This window comes from Sinocyclocheilus rhinocerous, unplaced genomic scaffold (assembly GCF_001515625.1).
Source record: "Sinocyclocheilus rhinocerous isolate Xijiao unplaced genomic scaffold, SAMN03320098_v1.1 scaffold1115, whole genome shotgun sequence".
Lineage (NCBI taxonomy): Eukaryota > Metazoa > Chordata > Actinopteri > Cypriniformes > Cyprinidae > Sinocyclocheilus > Sinocyclocheilus rhinocerous.
The window spans coordinates 359,763-380,450 of NW_015658514.1; the positions used below are offsets into that span (position 1 = coordinate 359,763).

Below are 20,688 nucleotides of genomic sequence, written 5' to 3' on the forward strand. Positions count from 1 at the left end.
ATATGGGGCAATTATATAACAATGACAGCTGAGCAGCGGACTTCCACTTTTAGAGACATACTCCTCATCTTCATTGGCCTTTGGGTCAGAACATTGCAGTCTGTTTTATCAAGGTTTGTACCTTAATGTTGATCACAAGACATGCTGTGCCAAGTTACTGATAATAATTAAATCAATGAAAAATTACTTTTTATTCCTTGAACGGTTTCTTAACCCTGATTTTGAACAAAAAGATTATGAACAAAAATATTTTCCAATTAATTGTGCACAAGACCAACAATGTACATTAAAAGAATAAATAGGCTGATTTAGATTTCCAGTTTAAATTTATTACTGTGCAGACATAATAAATATAAATGAGGGATTTTCTTTCATATAGCGTCTTTCTAATCATTTAATTTTGATCCACAATTACGGGCTTTAGGATAACACACCGCATTTGTCAACCATTGATTTTAGTCAAATCTTACTGGTAACTTTAACTTGAACCGCTCCAATTCTGAAACAAAATAAAACAATAAAACATGGTCATGGGTCACTTCATGAAGACAATAAACATTTGCAGAACATATACATTTTAAACCAAATGCTTTTATGTAGCTCATATACTCATATAGAATGAATTAAAGTTAATGAAATAGTTTGGTACAGTAGAAATGTTTATTTAATATTGATTATTTTCTCTCTAAATGTTCATTGATCAGATGGAGAATGAGTTACATAAACATGAAGTCCCTCTGAGATGTTCCTCTGTGTTGCACGTGAAGGAGGGATGTGCACAGCCAGTCATCTGTGACCGAGTCGGGTTAATTGTTAGCTGTTCAGATGCCAACTAGAATGTGTGTGTGTGTGTGTGTGTGTAATCTCTGCTGTTATCGCTTGGAGATTCAAATCTGAGTTTGGGATAAGAAGTGGAGCCCATCTAAAGGTAAGGAACCATGTAAAGAGTGCACTGTTGAAATATTCATATAGTTTTATATCTAACAGTGTTTGCCACAGGTTTGCATGTCCCTGGATGTTCCTCAATGAATTCATATAATGAAAACTGAATAGAAGTACAAGAATAATGGTGCTTTCTGGACAAAGTAGATCAATACTGTGGTGTCTTTCAGCCGTGACATTCTCACTTTGCTTAATATCTATTATAAACCTCAGGCAGATTTATTTTAAGGTTATTTCATGGTTAACAATCTGAAGATTGGCAATGAGAGCAGTGATGCTGTTTGTCTCAGTCTCAGATAAAGCCAAATGACAGCTATATAAAGGGAAATTAAATAGTGGATATTTGGGGGAGATTTGAGTGAAAAATCTCTGAACCTCACTTGTCTGGTATTATATATAGTTATGGTAAGGTACAGGGAGTTGTGAGCGAAAATCACAGTTTCTGAGTGTAATGTGTAATGTGTTAATAACAATATAGGAAAAGCTCTCTAAGAAAACTGAAACTTACTCATCTTGTCAATAGTAGTTTGTGTTGGGGTTTTATTGGTGTGTATCATGTAGTGTTTATATCATTTGCAGTATGTGGAGATTAGGAATTGTTGAAACACTGGGGTAGTTACATAATAACAGCAAGTTAGAGCTGTGCTGTAATTACATGGAAAAACTTTGCAATACGGTTCTGTACATCAACATTATGTTATGGTAATATGTTATGTATTAGCTATCACGAACACTGAACAACATTCTATTTACTAATCTACATTAATGTTCATTTCTACATATACAAATACAGTAGTAATTCAAGTTGAAGAATTGAATATTTCAGAATGTAGTGTGAACAAACATGAATAACAATGATCAATAGTACATTTGTAAATTAACATTAAACTAGATTAATAAATGCTGTAAATTGCCAGCAAAAGTTAGATGAGAAAGTACTTTTTTAAATCCTAAATTCTTGAAGTTCATATCAAGTCATTTTTATGTATAACAATAATTTAGCAGCAAGCTATTTAATGCCTGGTTTTCTTTGTAGACTCTGTGTAGAGATACACTGTGTTCTGACTTCAGAGTTAACCACGCTCATTGGCCAGCTTTTGAACTCGACAAATAAAATGGAGAGCCAGCAGAGACGAGTACATCAGTCAGGAAAGCTCTTGACTGTATAACATATATGGTGTTTATATTGGAGATCACGGGGCTTGCACTGCTTTAATTATTTACAGGCCTGTATGTATTTGAGCACTGGCTTGTATTGAGCTGTATTGATAGTGCTTTGATCTGAGACGGTTCTGTTCTGTTCTGTTCTGTCCTTGGGTTTATGCTGTCACCCCCTCTTTCCAACCAAACCATATCAAGTGTCTCTTTCAAAGGAGTATTGTGTTGGTCAGAGTCTGCTCACCTCTAGCCAATCCTGGTCCCTCTCCTCCTTCTTATCACGTGTTTGCTTCAGTCACGGTCAGCCTGGAGAATGACTGAACATCGAAAGTCCCACCCACTTTTGTTGGTTATTAAATACATGAATTTGGAAATGGATCAAAACTTGGGATATCTGCTGGAAAAACTGATTGCATTGCAGGTTTGTCTTTCGCCTCATGCCTCAAGTTAAACATGATTGTCATGTGATGGTGGAATTGGTGGCACTGAAAGTAAGCTTGAGTTAACCTATAGTTTGTGTTGCTAACTGCACCTGAAAAAAATGCATTTAGAAAATATTCAGTACCTTATTTTTGTTACAATATTGTAGCGAAGTTATTGATAATGTGATAGTTCTTGTCAGTTATGAAAAGTATTTTTACAAGCATGATAAACGTTTGACAAAAAAGGAAACAGTCATCTTAACTGACGTATTGATTTGTGTTTGTTTATACTGTAAATCTTTAAGGTAAGTGAGAGTATTTACAGGTCTACATAATGGACCATCCAGATAATGGCTGCATGAATGTATCTGTCTCCAAATCATTTTCATCAACCTATTTAATTTACTCATGCTGTTTATTTTCAGTAGGTTTAGCATCAGTAGCCACTTGTGGACATCAACCTCAGTGTCTTAATTGTAGAGGACATACAATAATTTCAGATTAACAGATAACAGATTCTTTGAGATAAAGTCTTTGGTTTACTTGATTAGCACAGTACCTGATGCACAAATAAATGGATTTTTAAAATAAGCTTAATTAACAAAATATATATGTGAACTCTTCTATTGAGTTTACAGTAGAATTGTAATATTATGTATTCTACATTATGTATGTGTTATAATTCTCAGGTTTTTTTGCAGTCGATTCTAGTCAGTGCTTCCTGACTGTAGTATAAACTGAACCTTTGGCTATTGTACTGTAGTTGCTAGGAGACAAACTGATTTGAGTTGAAGTGCATGTGAAGCAGATGTTATTGTGTATGAATAAATAGATCTGTCAGAGAGCCCATAACATCTTGACACACATTAGCAACACTTAAAACACTATAATGTCTTTAACCTTTAACTTGGCCTTTAGGCTGCTTGAAGTAATCAGGACATCAAGACATCAAAACAACAGAAACTAAGAATAAAAGTGTTTCTCCTTGTTAGATTTCCATCAAGTCTTTTAGATCAGGTTCAGGCTTGGTTGTTAAAAATTAACTATTTTCCAATTGATTGTAATATGCGTAATAATGTTTATAGTAAAAAAGTGTACTATATTTTTGTCTGTATTTATTCAGTCTGACTGCACAAAATTAAGACTGGACTGTTGATCCTGTGAACGATGGATGAAGATCTGAAAAAGACGAACCCTCACAATGGGAGCCTCTCAGGGGCTTTGGATGCCAAAAAGCCCGATCAGCCAAAAGCAGCAGTTCTGCAGAAGAATGTGAGTATGAGAGAAAGAGAATCGTACTCGTTATGAGCACACATAAGAATGGGAAGAATGTTGCATGATCATTGGTTTCTATCCAGACACGGTGCATATGGGTGTATGAAGGGTTTAACTGTGGGTCAGCCTGGCAGTGCCTGTCACCATCACTGCAGTGTAATCTCTCCCCTTCCTGACCCGTCTGTCTGTATATTGTTTTATGACTCCCACTAATGACTAGTTTGACTATTTATATGCAGAGGCGGACAGTAACTAAGTACATTTACTTGAGTATTGTACTTAAGTACACTTTTTGAGTATCTGTACTTTACTTGAGTATTATTTTTTCTGGGAACTTATGACTTTAACTTCACTACATTTGAAAGACAAATATTGCACTCAAGTAATGGAGTTGAGTACTTTGTCCGCCTCTGTTAATATGTAAATTTGCATGAATAAGGACACGGAAGGTCATATTACTACAAATAGCTTTAGCTTATATTCATAAAAAACAGGCAGCTTCAAGCTTCATTCCACCTTTAATAAAAGTGTATTGAGACCATGTAGAGCATTGAATTAGGAATGCACAGATATTAAAGGGGTCATATGATGCGATTTAAATTTTTCCTTTCTCTTTATTCTGGTTGATATGTTGAATTATTATTTGTCACTGTTGATAACCAATTAAATGGCAATTATATATAAAATAAACACTAAAAACTAAAATCAATCAGTTTAAATGTTACAAATGAATTTAGACATAACATTATAACATAATGTATTATAACTAGAAAAGGATGTCATGATTGGAAAGACTGAGTGTACACGGTGCAGAGGAAGACTGCCTTTGTGGACAATCCGTTAACCTTTCTTGATATGTCAACAACAACGACAGGATGGACACTGGGAGGATCTCATCAGACTAGCACAAAACTGAATCCTTTTTTTAATCTTATATATATATATACAGTGCTGCCCACTAATATTGGCACCCTTGGTAAATATGAGCAAAGGCGGCTGTGAAAATAAATCTGCATAATTTATCTTTTTGATCTTTCATTCAAAAAATTCACAAAATTCTTAACCATTTTACCGTTTGTATCACTCCACTTGCAGTATTTCTCATAGCGAGTGTCATAGCGGATGCCCAAATTCACTATAATTTCATAAATAATACTGTTTTGTGTCAAAGAATGTCATTTTTAAAGATTAACTTTAATGGCAAAGCTAACCTGAAGGTATAAAATAGATTAAATTAACATTTAAAATGATATATCCAACAAATATCACTAAAGTAAAAAAACCTCACATTAAAAATCGTATGTGGTATCGATATGTCATGCATCCCTAATTTTAATATCACAATAATTCAGTTACTATACATTATCAATGAAACCAACACCCTTTAACTTGAATGTCTCAGGTGGGTCTCTTAAGTGGCATCTGTCTGATAGTGGGAACAATGATCGGCTCGGGGATCTTCATTTCTCCCAAAGCAGTTCTGGAGGGGACTGGAGCAGTGGGTCCATGTCTGTGTGTGTGGGCGGCGTGTGGAGTGCTGGCTACGATGGGTCAGTATATGCACAACAGACACATTATCTATAAGGTTGCACAAAAGCCTTGATGATAAGCCCTCATAACTAAGATAAATGGGTGAGATTAAGCATTGTCACCTCGTGTATCGTGTCATATTTGTTTTGGCTGTTTGATAATCTCTCCATATGATGTAACAATAAGATTCACTGTTTCTTAAAGCAAAATACAATCTTTTTCTAATCCAGTATAATGTCATTTATGTCCAAAGGTTGCTGTTTTATTAATTGGTGCTATATTTTATTGCTAACACTTTACGATAAGGTTCCTTTCATTAACAATAGTAAGTGCATTGGATATCAGAAACAATGAACAGTATTTTTACAGCATGTATTTAGGTTAATTTTCAAGTACACTGCTGTTCAATGTCAATTCATTTTTGTTCATAATACATGCTAATTAATTTATGACAGTTGAAATTTTAAGTAGAATTTTAAGTAGTATTTTTTAAAATTAACATTAAGCAAGATTGTTATTTTATTATGCCAGATGCATTAAATAATGTTAGTGTACTGAACCTTTTTTGCTCCATCCTTGCAGCTGTTGTTTTACTGCATTATGTGTTCCAAATATCTAAATCTAAATCTTTATTTTATCCTGCACTTTCTGCTGAGATTATAGTTGGGCAAAGTCAAGGAGGTTAATCAGATATGTTCACTCACTCAGAAACCCTCAGTCGGACGTTTTAAGTCACATAATGTTCGGGAAAATTCACAAAACACCGAAATCCTTTTTAGTTTAATACTGACTTGTACTAAACTACTAGACCTTTTGGTAACGGACTCATTGACCTCAGCTTGAACACTGAGAAACTAAGAGGTTTGCATGTGCATGTGTGTGCAGGGGCCCTCTGCTATGCTGAACTAGGCACAATGATCATGAAGTCTGGTGGAGAGTATCCGTACCTGATGGAGGGTTTTGGGCCATTGCTGGCATACCTATATTCCTGGAGCACGATCGTCGTGTTAAAGCCTTCGTCATTTGCCATCATCGCCCTGAGTTGTGCCGAATACGCCTCCACACCGTTTTACCCAGGGTGCACTCCTCCTCAAGTGGTCACCAAGTGCCTGGCTGCAGCTTGTATCTGTATGTACAGGTCTAGGCTCTTTTTATATTCAAATGACGTTATACTGGACTCAGCTGTTGTCTGTTCTCTCCTTCAGTAATAATTACAGTCATCAACTGTCTGAGTGTGAAGCTGGCCTACAGAGTGCAGAACTTTTTCACAGTAGCCAAACTCTTGATTATTGTCATCATCGTGGTTTCAGGCATCGTTCTGCTGGCTCAAGGTACCTCTTTTACCCAATCTGATATCTCAATGATCTAGTATCTCTTCCATCTTTGTGACTCTTATCTTATGTGATATTAATTTTTATTGACACCTGACTTACGTGACACTAAATAGAACATTAGTATTTTAGTATTCAGTTAAACGGACTGAGATCAAATATGTTTTGATACAGATAAAGAAATAATTTTTTTATTATGTTGTGAAAGATGACTCATCGTAGACTATGGCCAGAGATTACTGTAGATGCGTTTAGATAAGATGACCTCTGTAAATGTTCAATGGAAGATCAATCAAATTTATCTTTTTATTGTTATAATTGTTTTTTAGGCAATACCCAGAATCTCAAAGACCCATTTGCAGGCGCAACAACATCATTTGGAGCAATTGGCCTTGCATTTTACAACGGACTATGGGCTTATGATGGATAACTCATCTTAGACTATGGCCAGAGATTACTGTAGATGCGTTTAGATAAGATGACCTCTGTAAATGTTCAATGGAAGATCAATAAAATTTATCTTTTTATTGTTATAATTGTTTTTTAGGCAATACCCAGAATCTCAAAGACCCATTTGCAGGCGCAACAACATCATTTGGAGCAATTGGCCTTGCATTTTACAACGGACTATGGGCTTATGATGGATGGTAAATTATTGATGAGCTCATGTAATGTTGCACATGTGGCATAAGAGGCTAATGTTAAGCAGCAGTGTTCAATCTTTTTGTAACGTTTAATACACAAGACACTGTTTCATGGACCCTTAGCAGGGCACCATTGAAATTTCGAAACATTTTGAAATAGCCTCTGTTACTGAAATCACATGACTGGCATTTTTATACTCGCCCCAAATCACTGGTTCAAAACAAACGATTCACAAAGGTTTCGAAGCTTCACAAAGCAGTGTTTCAGAAGCAAACATCACTAGTTCCCACAACCAAGGAAAAGAATCTCAAAGACCCATTTGCAGGCGCAACAACATCATTTGGAGCAATTGGCCTTGCATTTTACAACGGACTATGGGCTTATGATGGATGGTAAATTATTGATGAGCTCATGTAATGTTGCACATGTGGCATAAGAGGCTAATGTTAAGCAGCAGTGTTCAATCTTTTTGTAACGTTTAATACACATACGGTTTCTTCCGAGTCAACATTCTAGTGTGCTTTCAGCCCTGGGAATCATTCACACTATCTAATGATTTCTCTGTTAAACATCTGATAAGAGTGGATTTTCAGCACATGTGAGGAAATGGGAAATGGGAAAAGGGAATTGAATGCTTTTCGAAACTTCAATGCAGTAGGATCTTTTTTTCAGTTGCCTGGACTTTCACCAGATCATTCTCAATCCAGGGGCTTTATTGTTCTAAAAGAGAAGCATGCACAAGTCTAGAAGTCAGCTTCAGTCAGCTATGGCAATTCATTTAAAAGTCCTTTTGTCTTTTTCATAGGAATCAGCTTAACTTCATAACAGAAGAGCTGAAAAATCCGTACAGGTCAGAGTGAAATGAAACTTGACATTTTAATTCTATTTTTCTAAATCATATGAAAACTGTATACATGTGCATGTAAGTTTCCCCCATTAAATATAGTATGTGCTTCAGTGTTAGCCATGAAGTCTTATTGTGTTGTTCTCTCTTTTTTGAACAGAAACCTTCCCCTGGCAATAATTATTGGGATTCCCCTGGTAATTGTGTGCTATATATTTGTCAACATTGCATATTTCAGTGTCATGACCCCTACTGAACTTCTGCAGTCTCCTGCCGTTGCTGTGGTGAGTGTGCATTATAGTCATAGTCACAGTTTGCGCCTGAGCAGGTATTTCTTTTGAATAAGTAATTACTCTGCAACTGCTAAAAAAAGTATGTTCTATATACTATGAACATGTGTAGTATGAATGCTATTCGTTGTCATTATCATGTGAGCTACTAGCGTCAGTTATGTTGCTTCACTGCCACTCACAAATCCTCTCCTATGGCCACATGGGATAGTAATTTGTCCATTGTATGCACACTTCAGATTGTCGCTAGAAGTAGTAAGTCATCTGGGTACTTTTTGCCACCTACTTTTTCATGAGTACCGTGAATTTGGACATACTACTCTTTTCAAATACTGTTTTTTGCCTGCTGTATAGTAGGAAAGTATGCAGTTTCGAATGCAGTCACCGTCATGGTTATTAATGAGAGAAACAAAGCTTTTCGAAACTTTGAATCAAATGAACCCATTGCCTGACAAAATTCTTCACCATTTAGAAATGCTCAAAATGCCACACGCTGGGGACACCTGCTGGTCAGAACATTGTAAATGCACTGAAAAGTTAGATCAAACATGCATAAAAACCTTTTACGAACAGAATAATAATAAAATACAAAATAATTAACAAATCATCTAATGCCATTGAATATGATGTGTCTGTATAATATGTGTTACTTTATTCATTTGTAGGACTTGTTTTGTTTATGGAGAGCTTGGTCAATCAGGCCAATAAGAGACTAATAACTATAACGTTTCCCTTTTATTATACAAATGCGTCATAAAAATGTCTACAAATGTATGAAATTGATCTGGGATCAGGTCAAAACCATACAAGACACCTCATCATGTGGATGAATTAAACTTTTGCATTTTGCACAGCATTTGCATTTATATGTAATCATTTAGCAGATGCTATTATCCAAAGCAACTTGCACATTTTCAAAATTACGAACATTAAAAGCTATTCGTGATATGACCCGATAATATTCCCAGTGGTGCAAAAGGCAACTTTCAAGAGGAAGCTAGAATTAAAATATTTTAAAAGAACTGAAAAAAATGTATTTTTTTTTTTTTTAATATAGCAGTTAATCTATTGTAAAATGGCTACCCGACATAAAAATGTTTGCTTTTTGTTTCTCTCAGGTGCCGATAGTCATCCCTGTTCTGGTGGTGATTGTGTCCTGTTACCTGGTTCTTGCTCCCATCATAGAAAAGCCTGAGTGGGAATACCTGTACTGCACAATGTTCATAGTCGGTGGTCTTCTCTTATATGTACCTTTCATTTACTACAAATTCAACTGGACTCGCTGCATCATGAGTAAGTAGAAATGACACATTTGGATATATTCTAGTGAGCAAAAATGTATGTTTGTTTTGGCTCTTGATACATTTTTAATCATTTTCAATGAGAGTTTTTTTTTCCTGAATAATATATTGCTTCTAAGTAACTTTCATATTGCTTCTTAGTTCAGTGGTCAAAATATCTTTGAAATCTAATTTGGTATTATCTATGAATTTAAAAACAGGAACAATACATTTTTGTATGTTTTGTTTTTTTAATTGTTCTTGGTTCCATATACTATAATTAATCATTCTTATGATGTTTGTGGGTCAAACTGAACATACCTGGTTTAAATACAATTCACCAAAAATCACACTGTGAAAAATAGTAAATAGTAACCATTGCAATTAGCAAAAAGATAAAAACAGTATTCTAACAAAATTATGACTTTACACAGTAAAAAATAAAATGAATATGAAAACATATGATAAATAAAACTATATTTAAGAAATATTTTAACATTCTAAATGTATTTAATATTTTCATTTTCATAGAATGTCAATAGGCCTATACTGTATACAGTAAATACAATTTTTGAACTCTCTATTATCCTAAAAACCTGGGGCCTCATTTATAAAATAATGAGGCCCCTGGTCACCCTACTTTTAAGGTTGTTTTTAGTGGATGTTCACTAGTACCAAAAACATTTAGTTAAGGAATGGCTAATAATTAAATAGCATCTCTTCCCATGTTCAACACCAAATTCTTAAACTTGAACCGTGACTCTTCCAGGGCCACTCACCATGCACCTTCAGCTGCTACTGGAAGTCATTCCACCTGAAAAGACTGAGTGACAGATATCACACTGGAAGAGTCACACATGTAATAACCAGCAGCAGTGGACCACACACTGATCCATGGAAATGTGGATAAAGGATCCTTAAAGGGAACATGGCTGCACATGGACAGATTTTTTTATTTTTTATTTTATTATTATTTCTTATGCCTGACCAGCCATTGTTTTACAAGTCTTTCCTGGGTCACAGGGATATGTTTTTATTTTAAAGAATAACACAACACTTCCATGAACGTCTGTAAATTCGGAATACTTACAGTTTATCTAACTTATAATTGTGTGTTGTTATATGCAAGTTTGTTGTACAGAATAGCAAGGATATTTTTCCAAGTTTACTGAACTGAAATTTATTAATTGTAAAGAAATTATTCAAAGTAAAATGATGTTTCCTTGAATGCTAAACAAATGTTTTCAAACAATGATTTTAGGACAACCCAGTGTATGAATAGACTCAGACTCAAAATCACAGCAGATTAAGAATTGTAGTAATGTAAATCCTTAAGCAGACTATTAAAGAGTTACTTGTAGTGCAACAGTGGGGTTCTGGAATTAAAAATCCCATTCATTTTCTCCATATAGCGGAATTCTTAAAACAATCGTGTGGAATTCTGTTGCACTTATACCTTAGCGATGCTTAGATGAGTCTAAATAATAAATCACATATTTTAACATTTTAACTCTTTACTATGTATTTTCATTTCAATCAATGGCTATTAAAGTTGGACATTACTCAGGTCATTTTTAACTGCCAGACTTGTCATGCGATACCCGTTACGTTTCTCAGTGCTTATTGGGATAGACTTATTTATGTGTGACCATTGAATAAGGTTGAAATCATAAATCAATATATTCAAATGATTCTAGCATACATTTCTCCTATGAGACAAAAAAAGTTCTTCATTTAAAGGGGTCCTATTATGCTTTTTCACTTTTTTAAATTTTAGTCAGTGTGTAGTGTGTATGTTTGGGCATAAAAAAGATCTAGAAAGTTACAAATCTCGAAGTCCACTCCAAAGGGAGATATTTCGTTTAAAAAAAAATACTGAGTAGTGCCAGATTCGCCAAAAAGCTTTTGTTGAAAGACGGAGCAATGGGCAGTACTGAAACGCCGTCTAAGCTGTTCACCAATCACAACCCACTGGGACAACTAACCAATCACAACACGTTTTGTTTTTCGGAAGGCGGACCTTCATCAAAGCCGGAACTAATCGAGCCGTTTGTGCCAGGCTGGGGAGAGAGGGCATGTTCTAGTACACCCCCAAAACAAAATCAAGACTTTGTAAAAGAGCATAATAGGACCCCTTTAAGAATGTGTCAAAGTTATGAAAACCAAGCGTTCATCCCTTGCCATAGATGGCGCCAATCACCAAATACAGACTATGCACTGTTATTTTCTCTGTGCTGTCCTTCACGCCATCATCTCGTGATTAGTTAGTTGACCGAAGTCGAAAGTTGCCGGGATAGGGCACTGGAGTAACTGTGAGCAAGTAAGCGAGGGCCAGGATGAACACCGCGCTGAAACACTGGAGGGAGGCGGCGACGGTGATCTTGGCGGCCGGCCTGAGACACGCTCAGAGCGCGGACTCTCTTAAAACAGGTCTGGAGAAAGTCTCTGACATAGCGCACAGATCCGCCTTTGATTATCAAGTGCTGTTGCTAAAACGGAGCGGCAGCAGCGGCTTCATGCCCAATGCCTACGTGTTTCCCGGGGGGCTGGCGGACGCGGCTGACTTCTCCAGCGACTGGCTGGAGGTCTTTCAGTCCTTCACGAAAGTGCCCAACTACGGCATTGGAGTCGTGAAGCAGCCGCCGGAGACCAGGCCGCCCATTTTCGCCACTGACAGAGCGCAGCTGGGATCCCCGATCCCCGGAGACGTGGCTTTCAGGATATGTGCAGTGAGAGAGACGTTTGAGGAGTCCGGTGTGCTCCTGGCGGTCCCCACACACGAGGAAAGCGGCATTCGCGTGCGCACAGATGATGCTCGGGACAGTGACCCCCAGCCAACCCTGACCACACTGAGCGGACTGTGGGACAGAGACGTGCTGTCCAAGTGGAGGTCTCTGGTTATTAGTGACTCGGCGAATTTTATTAAGATGTGCAAGGAGCTGCAGTGTCTGCCCAACATCTGGGCTCTACACGAGTGGGGCAACTGGCTGACCCCCATAGGCATGCACGGCAAACAGAGGCGCTACGACACAGCCTTCTACATCTGCTGTCTGCGCGACACGCCACACACGCTTCACGACGAGAAGGAAATAGTTCATTTCAAGGTGCGTTTTGAACAGTAATTAGCACGTTGGACAGTTAGATTAAAAACTACATATCAGACCCTTACGTTGCATTGAAGGTATATTTGATAAATTTACGCATTCGCGACCCATTTGTGTCCAGCTGGCGAAATAACTTGGACTTTTTTCAGTGTTGTGCTGCATATTTCTTGGAGCTCATTAATATTCATGAGGCTAGAGCTCATTCGCCAGCTAGGCAGCGCCCACTTAACGCAAGTGGCTGAACGTCACGTAACGTCATTGTTATTCATTAAAGGGGTCATATGATGCTGCTAAAAAGAACATTATTTTGTGTATTTGGTGTAATCAAATGTGTTTATGTGGTTTAAAGTAAAAAAAACACATTATTTTCCACATACTGTACATTATTGTTTCTCCTCTATGCCCCGCCTTCTGAAACGCGTCGATTTTTACAAAGCTCATCAGTCTGAAAAAATATCTCTTTGGTTTTGAGACTTGTCTTTGCAACTTCAGGGATCTTATCTATGCACAATCAGCTTGTAACAGTCCAAAGAGAAAGGAAAACTTGAAATCGCATCATATGACCCCTTTAATATAACATTTTTATAGTAGCTTTTAAGTCATTCAGTCTCATCCTAAGTAGTACAAATGATGCTTAACTTTTGGGAAATACACACTGCCTTGTTTCTCAGTGGTCCAGTCCCTCTGAAGTGCTGCACAGCTATAAATCAAAGGAGATCTGGATCGCTCCACCTCAGTTCTACGAGCTTGGACGCATGTGCCGGTGTCCAGCTCTCGCAGATCTCCATCGCTTTGCCTGGCAGAGGTCTTTGGAGGGTTGCGAACAGTGGCTGCCTATTCACCTGGTGGCACCTGACTGCTTTGCAAGCATTTTACCAGGTAATTATGTCAAGTAATAAATTAAGACATTTCTGCTAATTATCGCCTCTTTATCAAACAATGTTTCTCTTCATTAATACATAGGGGATGCTCTGTACCCGGAAAAAGTGGACCGTTCTGTTAAGAGCGGCGGCGTGATGAAAACTGAGAAAAGTATTGAAGAGCTCCAGCAGGACAGTGCAAACCTGCACCGTATCGTCGGCCAGGATCCATATTCAATAACTGTCCGAATGAACATCACACCCAAGTATAAACACCTGTCTCCTCTCTTCGGTACAGATGTGGACAACCCCTCCAAAAACCATAGTAAACTCTGACACTTACCTTCCAAACAGGTGCAGGACTGACGGACAGAAAGTTTTTTTTTTTTTTTTGTATTTTGTAAATCGGCTCATTTCTACCTACTGATGTGGAACTTGAGCAATTCAGTGTAGTTCAACATATGGCCTCCCTAACTTCTGTCATATAAAAATGATAAACAATGACTACCTTGTTGATGTGGCAACTGCTGGTACCATGAAATTTTTTTTTATGTGCATTAAGATTACCAGGTGTAAAGTTTGAATTGTCACAGTTCTTCATTAATGTAATATTGCAGATGAGGCAGTAAAGGGTAAATGGCACTTTGAATTGTTTTCAGTTGTTGAACGCTCAACTTTTTCATGCTTTGAGTTTGCTGAATACAGGACTCTACAAGCAAAAAATAACTTGAACAATTGTGTACAAAAATTGCATTTGTCTGATTGGTTTATGGCTAGTATATATAATCAACCAATTACAACAAATCTGGCTGTAGCAGCAGCTATTGCATATTTATTTATAGTACTGACTAGGATAAATAATTTAAATCTAGGTTAAGTACAATGAGTAGTAAATCATGAATTGTCATTATGTGATTGAAAAACTCTAGTGTCACATTTTAATTAAAACGGAAGCATGATGTGCATTTCTGGCATCTTTAAATTCAGAAAAAATGAATTCAGACAATGTGTGTGAATGTTTTCAAACAGTTTAATCATACATAAACTAAAGATAAACGACCAGATGCCTGCTTCATGGGTGTCCATTTTGCTATATTTCTGTAGAGACAGTAGCGTGAAATCCTTAACCAACCTTTTACAACACATTTGTTTCAGACATTTAATAAATTCTGCACTCTCTACACTTCCAATGAAAAACCACACAACTTAAATGACAAAACAACTAATAAAAAAAAAACATCTTTATTTAAAGGCTGTTTTGTGGAGTTGATTTTTGTTTGCATTTTGGTTACTTTGTACAGGTTGATGTTTGGTCATGGTGTTACTGTCTTCATGCTTCTACTTACTGGGATTTACATTGTGAAACAACTTATGAAGTAGAAAAATCTGTACAAATCTTAAATGTTAAATACAATCACTCTGTACCAGTAATGACAAACATCCCACAGGAAAGAGTACATTTAAACTCACAAAACAGCAGCTTAAAATCTAAATAGAAAACAACCACCTCAACCCCCGAATAGATTAGTCTGTCAGAATACATCTTTTAAAAAAAGAGAGAGAAAAAAAACTTCCAAATGTAGCTCTTCATTTGTGGAGATATGCCTGTAAACTAAAGGCTAAGGGGGCAAAGCTGCAGTTGAGCTCTACCAATCAGTCCAGAACGTCACAACTTATACAGATGTCAGAATGGGAAAGAAAAAAAAAATGCTTGCAAGCTCTGTAAAACAGACCAGCTATAAGGTCGTAACACATTTTCATTAACTGAACAACATCAAGAAGAGCATGTGTTTTTGCTGCTGTAGGCATAATTTATCTCTAAGGACTCATTTGAAACCCACTTCAATTTTTAGAACAATACATTGTTAAAACTCACTTTAACCCATAACCTAAACACACACTGTATTGTTTTTTAAATCTTAAACCATCAAAATGAGACCACATGTCATTGCAGCACGAGCCATAAGCATGATGTGAAACATACTGTAAATGTAACCAACAGCAACATGCAAAACTTTTGGCACCACTTTATTCATCTTGAATTTTTGAAACAGAACTAGATCACATTTTGCTGAGGATTTCAGTGCACTTACAAAAAAACATGCATGCTTAATATTTACCTGTGACAAGATATTCAACTCTGCTCATTCTATGCATTATTTCAGACTAATCCTGATTTTCACACAATAAGGAAATGAAAAACATGTGCCTGTGTTGGCTCGACACACAAAGAAGAAAAAAAGGCAATTCAAGTGTCTATTGTAATGTCACTCTGTTTATAGAAACTCCCAAAATTACATCATGCCAACTAACCTAACACAAAATTACAACGTTTATCCTCGATTTCAGCAAAATGTGACGAAAACATCCTCTAAAAGTTTTAGAACTAACAAGTGAGAGAAAGAGGTAAACACACCCACACTTGAACACACAAAAGTGATTCTATAAACTGAATGGCTGCTTTGAGAAGAAAACCAAAAAGGAGTACAATCAGAAGCGCTAGGAAGACTGCTGGAAAACAATAAAAATCAATAAAGAACAAAATCTGAAAAATTAAAAGCTTCTGCAAAAATCTAGTGGTTATAGTGTTTGTACGTTCTAGAAAAATAGACTCTTTGCTCAGAACAATTTTCATGAAACGTTTTACACTTTTAGCAGTCTTTCTAACGCTCCCTATTGGCAGCACAAATGACAAATGAACATCACACAAAGAAACAAACAAAACAAGTAATCAATAAGCGTCAAAAGTTAACAAAAAGGTCAAGTGTGAAATTTCAAGCGTCAGAGAAGCGAAGAGGACAACGGACTGGACGATGAACTTTTGACGTCACATCGACATGCTAGGCAAACGATGACAAACGGGCACGAAGATATCTAGAACAAAAACAAACAAAAAAAACGAATAACAAACCTAGGTTAAAGCACAACGGAAAAAGGAGAGGGGATGAAAAAGAAAATCATGAATGATTATGTTTGCATGAGGAGGGGGCTTTCGAAGGTGCACACATCATCTAAACACAAAACATTGAATGCAACACAGGAAACGATGAAGAAAAGTGGGAAGAATAAGCACCATGCCAATAGTGAACAAAGGGAATAACATTAAACATCAACAACACCGAGAGACAACACAACCTGCCTACTACAGCTACGACAACACTGTCCTCGACAGCAACATTTCAAATGAAAATGTTCGATTTCTCACAACCGCATTTCGATTTTAGACCAAGGGGAAGAGAGGGAAACAAAAAGAAAAATTGTGCTTCAACGTTTCAGCTCTTTCAGTGAAAGTCCTTTTATTTTGTGCTTCAATTTTGAATTGTGAGGGACTGTGGAATAATGCATATTTGGAGCTGCTCATATTTGTTCTCGTTCACAAAACACCCGTCATGGGAAACACAAATGGATACAATTTAGCTACATTGAACTCCGTGAAGTACAACAACATGATGGGACACAGAGCGCGTAACAGAGTATCATCATTAAACGTATACAGCAATTTAAGACTCGATGTGTTTGGCACATTAGTGGAACGTCTCTGCACTTGTGAGCTGTTTTAAGGCTCACAAATCTGCAGATCTTTGCACAAACGCCAGTCAATCTGCTCCAGAAAAAAAAAGAAAAAAGGAACAAAACTATGAAAAAATTCTGCCTAACAAACAAAAATCCCTGCCTAGAACAAGTTCACAAGAATCTTTGGATCGTTCAAAATGGTGATTTGTGTTGCACTCCCATTTTTCTTCCACTTAATGGTTTTGTAATGCATGCAAATCCTGCTTTTATTTGAACAGAGGCACAGATCAGGGACTGGACATTTCCTGCACTCGCATCTAAGCGCTTCAAGAGGGGCTTCACACCTGGGTTCAGTCTAAAGCGTCTCAAACCGGCATCTCTGTACAAGTTGCCAGACAGCGGCACACTCGTTCCCTCACCCGGACTGAGATCTGCACTCGTTGAAAATAGATAGTGAAGTTAACAAGAATTGGCTTATTCGCAATTAATCAGTGAAAATAAAAAGCGCCGTTAATAAATACAAGTGTGTCGAACAGCGACGACAATAGTGAGGTAAATGTCAAAACAAAAGAAAATAGTCTACAATTTACAATTTTCACTAACTGCCACTCCGAGCTCAAGTTATGTTGTGAGGAAATGAAACAAACGACTTCTGATAATAACATTTCAGCATTCGTCACAACACATGTAAATGATGTACTTAGTTTAGAGATATTACACGAAGTATAAACTTTAGACTGAACCGTGGATTTGCTTCAGACTTAAAAAGGAAAAACAAAAAAACCTACTCTTGGTACTATTTTATTTATTTATTTTTTTTTTACTAAACAGACGCCACTACAACTAGTGAAAAGGGCCACACATCCGTTGTTTAAACAATCGGTGAATATATCCACACAACTTCACATTAGGATTCTACAAAAACACTGTTGTATCTTTTGAGTTGATTTTTTTTTTTTAAACAAGCGCTTTAATTCAGAGAAATTATTTAGGCAATATTATAAAACCTCTATAAAAATAGAAAAGGCATAATAGTTAAGTAATATACACTATCTGGATAATGTTTTCTTCTCAAGTTTCCATAAAAACAATCTTACCTCATGACCTTGCAGGACTCAGATTGGCATTAACATTTGATTACGATCTGAACACTTATTTACTGCCATGGTCAACTGAAGCAAGTTGCATGGAGTAACTTAGAATTACAAACTAGAATAGGATTGCAGGACGAGTCTCCATACACCAGGGTACAAGAGACCCCCTGCAAACACAGATTAAATTCTTATTGAACACAAATTGCCACGAAAGTTAGGAAATTTCCGTTCAAATTACTCTGACAATTAAGCGGCCATGAATTCAGCAATTGCAAACTTCCTTCTTTCTTTTCTTGGCAGTATCGTCTCTCACTCTTCTCCAGAATGCAAATATTGCTAAAAGCTTCAACGCCAACCTCCTCAATTGAGGCGTAGGATAATGTATCAAATGACCATCAAAATAAAAATTGTGTTGTAGATTGTGTCTTTGCTAAAAAAAAAAAAATCTATACAAATGGCATTTTAAAACCATATGTGCTACCATGTGATTCTTCAGCAAAAATCTTGGGTCAAAAAAAGGTTTGTTTTTGTTTGAGGCTTTAAGAAAGGATTCGTGAATGGAAATGAAGCACTTATTTCATACATATTCTTTAGAAATGTTCACGTACCAGGTGAGTAGAATAATGGGTGAGAAGTTTTGGTCTGACAGAATGGTGAGAATGTCCTGAGAGTAAGTGTAGCATCTCCTGCAAACTACCAATACTGAATGATTAACCACCACATGGGATATAATACCCTTGCTTAGTGTTTGTCTTTTTAGAATGTAAAAATATGAATGTGAATAAAAACAAACAGAAAGCATCAACATTACGGTTTTTAGCTGAGCCCTCCAACAGAATACATAAAACAGACTTTGAAGCAATGTTACATCACCCTCATTGTGAAGACACAGATACATTAAAAATAAATAAATAAATTAGTGAAATAAATACATGAATGAAATAAAAAGGCATCCATGAAAACGGAGTCTAGTGGAGTGCAGCCTGACCTTCCAGATGCTCAAAACAATATTCAGGTGACTGACTGATTATCTTTTGCACCGATGCAGCAAGCCTCCTTTATTTTCTAGAAAGGCAGCATTGTAGGAGGCATCAGCATTACACTGTCCCAATGTACTACAAGAGTCTAGCGTAAACACAGGAGAACATCTACAGGGGCCAGACCGTGGTGATCAACAGTCTAAGGGACTGAAAGCAGTCGCGCAGGCTGGCTTTCATTGTGCAACATCCTTTGACGCAAGATTTATACACAGCAAACTTGTAATATGGCACCAAAAAAAAACAGGTAAATAAAAGATCAACAAAACAATTAGATATATAAATGTGGAAAACTAAAATTAACTCTTTACTCCTTGGAACAAATTCTTAACAATTTGCATGTTATCTTTGTTTTGAAGGTTAAGAGAGAAGATATGTAGGAAAGGCCAGAGAAGTAAAAGGAGGATTAGGAAAGGCGGGTGTTAAAGAGTGGGTGGGGTCATTCTAACTTTCCAACGTCACACTCCACTTACCAGAAAAACATTTTCAAACCAAGTCCATTTGAGAGTAAAATCACTCAGTATGGCTTGCTGTCATTTTTGGATCGTTTAAGTTGCACCTTCAGCCGCTTCATTCCAATCTGGAAACCGTTCATTGACTGAATGGCCGCCTGGGACGAAACTGGATTGTCGTAACTAACAAAGCCTGACACAAAACAAAAGAGCCAGACTCTAGTTACCCACTGCATAGAACACACATCTAAAGCTTGCTTCTGATTTCAGAACTCGAAAATCAACACAAAACCAGCACAATGTTTCTGGAAGGGGGCTCAACTCACCAAAACACTTGCTAAGGTTGGTCTGTTTGTCAATAAAGACCTTGGCAGAGATAACATTGCCGAAAGGCATAAACATCTGCAGCAAATCCTGATCACCAAACTCTTGTGGCAGATGGTAGATGAACAAGTTTGCTCCTTCGGGGCCTTTAGAAAGACAGAGAGGAAACAGACAGAAACAAAGAGAACTTTTGACTCTTAAAGCCCTAGAGCGACCTTTTTATTTTCAATGAAGCTTCGACACTTATTCTCCTTGCCTAGTTAAAAGAACATTCTGTGTAAAAATACCATTTAAGCATGCTGCTGATCACCACAGAAAATAATAAAGACATCCCCCCCCCAAGTTGATAAAATTCATGTAGGCAAAACTATCATATTGGACGGTCTGTATTTTGTTAAAACATTTGAACTGAATTCATTAACAACAGGTTTATTGCCTGATTTGTAAAGTTGGATAATTGTCTAGGTTAATGAAGGTCTGGTTAAGCATTACCGTCATAATTACTGTGGGTGAGTTTTGCTACAGACTTGAAATCATAGCCGCGACTGTATATACATATACATACACGCATGCACATATATATATAT

General features: G+C 36.8%; 3 protein-coding genes across 9 annotated transcripts in view; 2 read left to right on the forward strand and 1 right to left on the reverse strand.

The window, feature by feature from the left end:
* Positions 1-846: 846 nt before the first annotated feature.
* Positions 847-10,619, forward strand: slc7a9 (solute carrier family 7 member 9). Its single transcript, XM_016530675.1, has 10 exons — positions 847-928; positions 3,646-3,794; positions 5,200-5,347; positions 6,213-6,455; positions 6,533-6,658; positions 7,206-7,305; positions 8,109-8,153; positions 8,308-8,431; positions 9,556-9,730; positions 10,487-10,619. The coding sequence occupies exons 2-10, from the start codon at positions 3,690-3,692 to the stop codon at positions 10,546-10,548; spliced, it is 1,128 nt and encodes a 375-aa protein (XP_016386161.1). The 5' UTR covers positions 847-928; positions 3,646-3,689; the 3' UTR covers positions 10,549-10,619.
* A 1,292-nt stretch (positions 10,620-11,911) lies between these two features.
* Positions 11,912-16,383, forward strand: nudt19 (nudix (nucleoside diphosphate linked moiety X)-type motif 19). 2 transcript variants are annotated; one of them, XM_016530704.1, is made up of 3 exons: positions 11,912-12,835; positions 13,493-13,700; positions 13,785-13,917. In XM_016530704.1, the coding sequence occupies exons 1-3, from the start codon at positions 12,054-12,056 to the stop codon at positions 13,836-13,838; spliced, it is 1,044 nt and encodes a 347-aa protein (XP_016386190.1). In that variant the 5' UTR covers positions 11,912-12,053; the 3' UTR covers positions 13,839-13,917. The 2 variants fall into 2 exon arrangements, with proteins under 2 accessions (XP_016386190.1, XP_016386189.1); XM_016530703.1 differs by having other exon boundaries at positions 11,913-12,821; positions 13,785-16,383.
* Positions 14,082-20,688, reverse strand: part of LOC107722368 (CUGBP Elav-like family member 1) — a 61,629-nt gene continuing 55,022 nt past the window's right edge. For 5 of the 6 annotated variants that reach the window (XM_016530702.1, XM_016530701.1, XM_016530699.1 and 2 more), the window contains 2 exons: positions 20,104-20,247; positions 14,082-19,970 (listed from right to left, as the gene is read on the reverse strand). In XM_016530702.1, coding sequence (XP_016386188.1) covers positions 19,843-19,970; positions 20,104-20,247 — 272 coding nt within the window. In that variant the 3' untranslated portion in view covers positions 14,082-19,842. The remainder of the gene's footprint in view (positions 19,971-20,103; positions 20,248-20,688) is intronic. The other variant, XM_016530697.1, reaches the window with a different exon arrangement.